The sequence below is a fragment of the Bactrocera latifrons genome, unplaced genomic scaffold, assembly GCF_001853355.1.
Source record: "Bactrocera latifrons isolate USDA-ARS-PBARC rearing strain unplaced genomic scaffold, ASM185335v1 scaffold_125, whole genome shotgun sequence".
NCBI classification, from domain to species: Eukaryota; Metazoa; Arthropoda; class Insecta; order Diptera; family Tephritidae; genus Bactrocera; species Bactrocera latifrons.
Genome location: NW_017534686.1, coordinates 968768 through 978618, shown reverse-complemented (window position 1 = coordinate 978618; position 9851 = coordinate 968768). Strand labels below are relative to the sequence as shown.

Here is a 9851-nt window from a genome sequence, read left to right as displayed (position 1 = left end):
GAGTAATTTACAGCTCATTTATTTTCTCCCCTCTCACTAATTAAGAGTGTTTACGACGATTACCACTTTTCTTACACTTCGAAYTTCTTTTGTTACTTTCCGCCACCATAATAATCGTAATTATTTCTTTGACTGCACACACAGGTAGCTAGTTCTTCGTGCTCTCTAAGATTAGTTAGCATTATAAGCCCTACCGACAGACATACATATAATATATATACTTGCATTAGTTACTTTTCGGCTTATTGTCTTTCAACTGGTCAATCACTTAGTGTTTCTGATTGGTCCCCTGTAATTTTGCTGCCTCGTTGCCTCGYTCCAATTAGACTAATTGTTATGTGGCTAATGCGCTAGATCGCCGCCAGGTGACGCTGAGAGTATCAATTTTAGAAGTAATCTGCCTTAAATGCGATCAATTTAAGTTGAGTCGGCTTTGAGGCCCACACGCTTAAGCCGTTGGCAAGTTGAACTCATTTCTATGTTGTTGAGTTAATTTGCAGAATGAGTTGGATACTTCTCAGAAGTATATTCACGTTTTTAGAGTGGATTGGTCTGGATCGGTTGTGGTCTGGATCGGACTTTTTCCAGCAAAGCTATTGGCACTAAAAAACTAAAAAGGAGCAAACTCTGTGGTTTCAGTAGAAGTTAAAAGTTAACGGTTTACTGATCAACTGAATTTTCATATAGACGAAAATTTAGAACCAGTGCGGCTAACTTTACACTGCTTTATCGCCGATTTYGAAATTCGGGTGACACTTAATAATCTTAGAATTTGTAAGAGCGGAGATTAAGTGATTAAAAARTAATGTCAACACTCCAAAGAAATTTACGATCGATTATCGTTTCACAATCGAAAGCAAAAATAAGGTAGCAAAGATGAAAGACATGGCAAAAAGAAACGTCTCTTTAAAATGCCAGTCTTCTAATCTCATCTTCGGCTTCACAGCAGATTCGTCTTAAAATCGCTAGAGTTGTTCAACCAAGGATACACATTGTTATACTAAAGGTAATATGTGACTTCCCTTAGAAACAATTGGTCTAGTAGACTGACATAAAAATATTTCCAATAAGCAAGTGCCGTGTTATTATAAAGCTGCGCAAACAACATATTTTCTATTCAGCCGACCTCTTTTGCTTACTAATTATCACTTCAGAGACCCCTTGCGCTAGAACGAATCCACTCAGATTCATTGGTTAACAGATATAGAGTTGAGGTAGGAAAGAGATACTAACGGTCGGCTTTCCTTCAACATATAAGACTCGGCATTAAGCATACTAAGTCGCTGAAYTTGCAAGCACAGCAGTTTTGATATATGAGGACCGCACTTACTAAAGGTCAGGTCATGAATTTAAGTTTATCATTGAACCACTATCGGCTTGTGCGAGTATTCCACTAAGTACTTTTAGATTTTCCGGTACCTAGAAAATATTTCCTTTTTTCATATCAAATCACAYCAGTCACTAAAAACAGCGTCGGAGACCAATTATAACTTGAACATTGAAAGTACTTATAGAAAACGGTATTAGAAGCACCTAGTCCATATGTAGAGCGCAATTTGTTTGAGTCATTTTATACTATACTAAACATAGGTCCCCGCAAGACTGAAATGTCACTAAAATCCGAGAGCAAACATCAAGAAGCTCTCTACAGCTCTCTCTTACAAAATTCAAATAATGCAACAACTAAAGTCGAATGACTATGCAGAGCAAAGAAAGTTTGTTTAATTAATTATTGAGCATCAACAAATGGATGCTAATTTTTGGAGCAAAATCTTCATCAGCGATGAAGCCCATTTTCACATTAGTGGGTTTGTTAAGCGCCAAAATTGCCTCATTTGGGGTATTGATCACCCACATGAGACTTTTCCAGCGCGTTTACTCACTGGTTTTGATGATCACAATTGGCGCCTTAGATCCTACTCTATATACTTAATGATTCAATAAAAATATTACAATTGAAAGACTATAAACTGTGTTTTCTATTTAACTCTAATCATGCCTTAATTATGGCACATTTTACTTCTAGTCGGCGGTTTAGTAAGGACAAGCACCAAGTTTTGCACTTATTCTGGTATGAAACCGCTCGATCTWTCTAAGCGACATAGCTTCGCTCTATGGACTCTTGAAAAGTTCCAAAAAGACCCGACGTTTCCGTGCCAAGTTTTTTTTTTTTAGAGACAAGACCCATTTCTGGCTCAGTGGGTAAGTAAACAGGCAACATTGCCGCATTTGGAGCAAAGAACAATCGAAAGAGACTCTAGAGCCGGTGAAATCATCGATTCCTATTTATTCTAAAATGTTGCGAATGAGAACGGAACCGTCAATGCCGACATGCARCGATAACCAWCTACTTGATGCCTGAAATTGAATTTCGTTTTTTSGGTGACATTTGGTTTCAACMAGACGGCGCCACTTCCCAAATATCGCATCAATCCGCAATAGATTTATTGAGAGAACASCAAGATCGTGTGATATCACACCGTTGSACGTTCTGTGTGGATACATATGTAAAGTCTAAAGTCTAGGCGGACAATCCCGCTTCGATTCATGCCTYGAAGCAAAACATCACGCGTGCCTGTTACCAGTAGAAATGCTCGAATAAATCATCGAAAAYTGAACTCAAYAGATGGATCAACTGCGACGTAGCCGCGCGCAACATTTGAAAGAGATAATYTTCAAAAAMGAAAWGCCAAARAATATTTTTTCTAATGATAATAAACATTCCCCATTCAATTTGAAGTTTATGTGTTTTTTCTTTAAATAAGTAGGGAACCTCAAAATGGAWMACCTTTACTATAACTGAATTAAAAAAAAAATATGATTTCAAATTTCAGGCATTAATTCTCAATTTATTTYGAATATTAACATACTATATGTTATATACATACATATGTATGTAACTTCAGGAATTAKGTTTTGGCATTTGCACTTAAAGCTTGATACCAGTTAGAGGATTACCAGTGCACTTCCTTAGATTGCCGTCAACTTACAAAACTAATATTCATTTCGATTATGTCTTTACATACAAACATTACAGCACTTATAGTTCAAATAAAGCTTATAATTAATTAAAATAAACAAAATATAAATTATTTTTCTCTGAACGCGCTAAATTATACAATAAATAAAGCAAATGATGCTGAACTTTGTTATGATGCATTCAAACACTTTTATGCATACAAGTAATATTATATTATATCACAGACAACAAGTAAAGCAAAGTGTGCACTGCATATGTGTGAGTGTGTGTGTGTGTGGCGAAATACGTTGCGACGATTGGTGCTGGGGCCACAGCGCCCGCCCACGCCTGCTACGTGCGCCTTGGAAGACAGACGATTCTGTTGATACAATTTCATTCCAATTGTGTGTGTGTGTGTGTGTGTGTGTGCGTGTATTATACAATTAAAGCCTTAACTAATGCCGCACCGCTAGTCACCAAGGGCGCCACATTGGATCGGATGAGCAGGAATCCACGGACACCACGGAGGCGGTATCGCGCGTCGAAYAGCTACTATCCACCGTCGTCACATCGATGAGATCTTGCTCCTTGGATGTGCTTGTCGCTGCRGCAGCCACAGCTGCAGCAGTAGCATAAGACCTATGCGCCGCCTCACTAACAGCAYTGTAGTAATCTATTGGCGATTTGGCGCTAGTCGGTGACTCTAGTGAGCCCATCGATTCACCGCATTCACTGTAATTGTAATTTGCCGACGGCATTGGCATTTGCAGTGTTAACGGTAAYGGCAACAGGTTGGCATTCGTGCAAGCGGTTGTTGGTGGCATTGCGCCAATGGCGGTTACCGTTGAGCTGCGCAGCAATTGATGTTGCATTTCGATGAGACGCGTCGAGAGGAATTTCATAATTTTGCCACCCAACTCATCCGCTTGACATTGTTGCAGTAGTACYTGTGAGATTTGATCCGCCGCATGCACGTAGCCGGAGCGAAAGGACTCGATATGCGCGCTAGCCTGAGATTGTAGTGAAAGACTGCCGCGTTGTTTCAGCTTACGCATGTGTTCGACGGTTAGTTCGAGTATGTCGGCTTTCTCGAGACGCGTCACATGTTCACCCTCCTGCTGCAGGCACTCCACCATCAGATCCTTGAGATCGTCGAGACACTTGTTGATGCGCGCGCGTCTTTTGCGTTCCAACAGTGGTTTCATCACCTTGCGGTACTGATAGGTTTTGGACATTTCCATGACCATTGTTTTTTTTTTATTTTTATTTATTTTATATTGCGCGTTGCAACTAAGCTTTGGTTGAATTCTATCTATTTATTTAAATTTAAATTTGCGTACGCGTTCTTTCGTTATCCGTGATTTTGGGAACTCCGTTGGGAGACACAARTGAGCTTAGCGTTTTTAAGTTGTTTCTGGTTCGCGTGTCGGTTTCAAAATGAGCCAACAACCTGCCCCGTTCACAACTTTTATACAATAAGGGGGTTTTCTGCGCTCACACAGCTCGTACGGGKTGCTGYTTGTGGTGGTTGGTTGCACGATCGCAATGGTGGTCGGTCGCACTGTGTGCTAWCGGTGTGTATGTATGTGTGTGGTGCAAGTGCTACCAGTGCTAAGTGAGACTACTGTGCAGTGGCTGCGTTGATGATTGTTGTCGGCTTTGTGATACTCAAAGTAAGACAGTGAGAGAGTAAGCGAGAATGGGAATGCGTTCAAAGTGTGATCGAAAAGTGTTGTTTCTTGTTGTGTTGGGGGAAAATTTGGCAGCAAAATTGCGGCTATTTAAATTTTTTCGATTTCGTATCCGCATATACCCTCATATACCCAAGTGTGGATCAGGATATCCCTTTCTCCATCTCCCGATCATACAGTAATTGAACTATGGTAAAATTGAACTACTTTGATAATGATGAAACGTTCGCGAAGTTTTTGAAAAAGTGGGAAAACCGGGCTCAGCAATTGGACTTGGGATAGGTTAGATGGATTAACGAAGCCATCCTTTGTCCTTTGTGACACCATATAAAAGAAAAGCTGCTGTGTTCGAATCTAAAAAKTARTRGAACRCTTAGTAGCCAATACATATTTGGACAGGCGTTTAATTTTCACTCCYGTCAGTTTGGCGGGATGTCTGAAGGTATGCGCTCCCAAGTGCTTAAGTCTTGAACTCCCAAACGCGGAGCTGTAAAGAAGGAAGAGTTGAGTTGTTTCAACCTTATCTTCACYCATGCAGCTTCTGCAAATGGCGTCTGATAAGATTCTCAATCTTRCAGCATGGACAACAATTAAAAGCCCCACAACCAGGAAGAGGCTAGACTTATTGAGAGCAAAGAGATCACTAGATCTCCTGCGCTCAATCTTGGGCCAAAAGACTTTTGCGACGGCGCCGATGGTGGCCTAGCGCTGGCCAAGCTTCCGCCCAGCCCAGTTGTCCAGTGGTAGAACACATGAGCATACYCACCCGCTCCCATTTTACCGATAGCGGTTTGGGGTGCCTTTYCTTGCTATTTCATCGGCTTTGCAATTTCCTGCGATTCCGATATGGCCCTTAATTGGCCTTACGAGAGACTGAAAACGATCCGTAATCAACCGAGAAGCAAAGCAATCACCAGGTCCTTGCAATCATGCGATATAGTATATATATATTTGTTCCGGGAATTTGAAACACTATCATGAAAGGACTTCTCTACAACAACAACCTGTAAAGAATTTACATGAAATTATCTGGAAGTTATGTCTAAACACGGTGTTAGAAACATAGCAAGGAAACCAAAACTATTTATAAGTTTGATTAAAACGACTTCCACAGCCAAGTGTTTTCAGTCTGTGACGGATGATCAGTTCAGAATCGAGTTCCGAAATCTAATCACAATAACCGTCGCATCGGAGCTGATAATCTTAACCATTTAAGACTCGCTAAAAACGTCTGAAACTTAATACACCAACAAGAGCTCGATGGAAACCTCTCGTTTCAGGGATATTTCCACAAACATCAACAACACTTGCCATTATACACGCGGGACTTCACAACATTGGTCCCATTGCTGCCCAATGGCATAGCGTGCGACCAGCAACACTTTGCCATTTCAAATCGCTCAATATAACTATGAGCGCACGCGAACTCCGCACACATAATCAAAAGAGAGCGACACGGTATTCGTGAGACGCGCCAGCAAGTAGTGATCGTGCGCGGCGCTTGTGCCAATCAGAAGAGCATAACACGTTGGAGTGTTGCTCACACGATCAATAACGACAGCGTGCATGCAAACATAGTTGTCGGATGACGGAATTGCCCGCTAGGGGCACAAATACCAATGCAATGGACATTCGGTCGGTTGGTTGGTTGGCTGGCTGACTGCCTGCCTGCCTGCCTGCTTGGTTGTTTGGCCCCACCACGCGGGCATGTCTTACTTATTGTCAATGATGACAGTTCTCTGCCGCTGCCACTGACTTGTGTCATGCTGTTGTTGCTTATTACTACTATTGCTGTTGCTGTTATTGCTGGTGCTTTCGTAAATCGCATTGTGTATTTTGTTCGTACGYTACACACTTTTCCAGACCGTGGGAAACAGATTTGTCGTGTGTTTCCCACACGATGGACGGATGGATGGATTGCGATACGTTGCGATGCGCGACGATGACGACGTCGCCGACGACGTCGACGATTGTGGCGATGCGATCCGATGGATTGTTGTTGAAATGTTGCCTTTGTTACTTTGCGCTTTAAGTATTTGTTGGTCTTATTGCTATTGTTGTAGGCTTTTCTTTCTTTTACTTTTTTTTTGTACTTGTTTGAGCTTTAGTTATTGGGCTGCCGGTTGGGTCCCGCATTTTGCGCCTGTGCTGCGCCTTAGCTGGAGCTCTTCATTCGTTTGTATGTAGGTTTGAAGTCGCGCAATTACGCTGAGGCATGCTCGACTGATGATGATGGCATGAATTTCGTTGAAGCGTATCAATTGAGTTGGTTGGCGGTCGAGCCGACGGGCGTTCGTTTGACGGATGGACGGTCAATGAATGGTTTGCCGGGGTTTACTGAGCGGACGGTGGGACACGGGATCCGATTGTTTGACGTGTGGTTTAGTTTGTTTTAGTTTAGTTTGCAGTCAACTTTTTTGTTGTTTAATTCTTTTTTTTTTGTTGGGGAGCGCATGGGTCCCACAGTTTGCTTTACCATATATAACAGTGCATCGGCATTTTGCAGAAAACTTGCGGGCTCTTGTTACTTTTTTTACAACACACATAATTTGCCGCTTCTCGGGTGGGGTGCTGCAACACAGACACCAGCACACACACACACACCACGCAAATTACACAAGTAAAGCCATCAGTCGTCAGTCAGTCATTGTTGCTGCGTCAAGTGTTGTGGGATTTGTTGGCTGATGTTTTTAACCTCACGTCGTTTGTCCCTAATGCGCTGAGGGGGAGCGCACAGCATTTTACTGTGAACATATTCATAACTGTTAGTCACCCAAAAATTTACGATATACAATAATTTTTGTTTACATTTTATTTATTTTCCAATGAACGTCAAGTCGGCACACATATTTGCTTTGCTAAACGCACGTACCAACGAGRGCGTTGTACTGAATCAGTGGTTTTGCGGACAAATTCGCTTCGTAAATTTCACAAACATGAGCTTTTTATGRCAAAGCACCTGTATTTCAACTGTTCATGTGCGCTCCATCGGGATGATCGGCTCCTAAGTAGATTAATTTTGAAAGAGTTGGTCGAGTTTATCAACCCAGGACGCCGAGGTATTTTTGCAATGACCGATGCTGCAGCCGTTCGAATCATGGATGGACTATAGAAAGCTAATCGGTACGAGTTTCGAKATCCAGAAGTAGTCCACTATTACAAATACTAAAAATCAGTGAGATGGATTCAGTTTCGTTTTATTCGGCGAAGCCACCGCAATTTACGCAACAACTGTCGAGACGGCAAGTTTGGCTTAAACTGCTGAGACTTTTATACTTTTCTTCTATGAAATGTTGGGTTCTATAAGTATGTCATCTTCAAAACACTTAATCTCTTGGAAATATCCTCGTCTCTKTGTAAACTATAGATAATTATTTGTATTTTTACAACTACATATAATTCAAGTTGTATGAAATGTCAGTGGACAAAGCTGTCTTCAAATTGGTCGTCCATCTCAGRAAGCGCTGGTCAACAACCAGAACCTGTGCGATTACGAGATACTTCTGGCTCAAAGTGAGCCGTAAGAGGTTCTCCGAGCTACTTCTGGCTCARAGTGAACCGTAGGAGGTTCTCCGAGCTACTTGGAAAGTCAGTTTCTTCGCAATGGTCTGACTGGACAATACTCAATAAGTTTACATGCGGTGCGGCTAAATATTTTGTAGGACGGCCTTTTCAAAAGCTATATGGAGGCGAAGTAGCTGGGATTGAAATTTATCACAAAACCACCACAAACCACAAAATTTGTGATAAGCTTAAAATGCTTCGTCGATCTATGGGGATCTGCTAATACACTTGTAAGAGTTTATAGGTAATACAAATCTGTTTGTTTATTGTGCTTCTGGATTTCTTAGACGCCGCTTGCGCGATTATAGACGAGTTAACACCAGCGCGCCAGTCGTTTCTTCTTTTCGCTAAGTGGCGTCAATTGGATATTCCAAGCAAAGCCAAGTCCTTCTCCACCTGGTCCTTCCAATGGAGTGGAGAAATTATCTGCGACTTCACAGTTMTGACTGCCAACAGTGATGTGAGAGCCAAATCGCGTGTGCGACGACTGTTTGTTTGATGACAGCAGATATTTCTTCTTGCCCTCGTCTTGTTTCAGTGCCAAACCCATTTGCTTTGCTTTATTTTTCATTGTTCAGTCTGGAGAAAGCAGAATAGATTTACGCATGCATAATATTGAGTCCTTATTCCTACGTAATGAAACATTTTTTAATTTTTGTTCAAAAATTCTCGGATATATCGAAGTACCCTGCCTTCTCAAATCGCAAATTTGTATTCAAATATAATGGATTTAGTTTTAAGTAAATACGAACATACTTACACTTTTCTGTATAAAAATAAAAAAAAAAACCCTGCCGTTTTCGACCAGCCATCACTCAACAACAGCGCATCGCAACGCAACGCGAATTCCCCCACCCATTAATTCGGCGCCGCTGGCTTGTCAACTTAGCAGGGGACCTTGAGTGCAGTATACGAAAATGACAAATATACATACATACATAAAAAAGTACAGTTTTAGTGTTTTTTCGCATTTTTTTTGAGATCCGAGAATAGGAAATAGTGTCTTGAGGCCATACGATGGATGCGGAATCGAATTCGAAATCCAATTCATGGACTTCTGACACGGTGTCGTTCAAACAGTCCAATAAGGCCAAGGCAGTCAATAAAAATTATTCCACGCTCATCCAAAATATCTCATCGTGTGCTGTCTTTTTTTTTTATAACGGTTTGATGACTCATGCTCAGCTCTTGACCGATGGTACGGCTGCTACTATGCCGGTCTCTTTCGAACAAATTCAGCGATTTAATCGCAATTTTCGACGACAGGCCTTCCGGAGCGTGGCGCATCTTCGACCACCTCTACATCAGACTACTGTAGTACTGTAAAATATGCCGTGATGACATGTACCAAATATGGGTGAAATCGGTTCACAACTACACCTGAAATCTCGATTATCACTTTATCATGCGAGAGTATAAAATGTTCGGTGACACCCGAACTTAGCCCTTCCTTACTTGTTTGAAATAGTTTCCGACGTTTGAAATAAATTTCTGAAATTATTTATAGACTTATGTTTTTCTAAACAGTGGGATTTCCATATAATCTCGTAAACTATTAAAGTGAATTGGCAGCATCTTATTTTCATTAATACATAGCAATAAATAATGAATTCCCCTTTGAATAAAATCACATTCAT

At 41.3% G+C, this 9851-nt stretch overlaps 1 protein-coding gene across 1 annotated transcript; it reads right to left on the bottom strand.

The window, feature by feature from the left end:
• Positions 1 to 2884: 2884 nt before the first annotated feature.
• Positions 2885 to 4391, bottom strand: LOC108978643 (enhancer of split m3 protein). Its single transcript, XM_018949020.1, has one exon. It carries the CDS (start codon positions 4204 to 4206, stop codon positions 3433 to 3435), a length of 774 nt encoding a protein of 257 aa, XP_018804565.1. The 5' UTR covers positions 4207 to 4391; the 3' UTR covers positions 2885 to 3432.
• Between the last annotated feature and the right edge of the window lie 5460 nt (positions 4392 to 9851).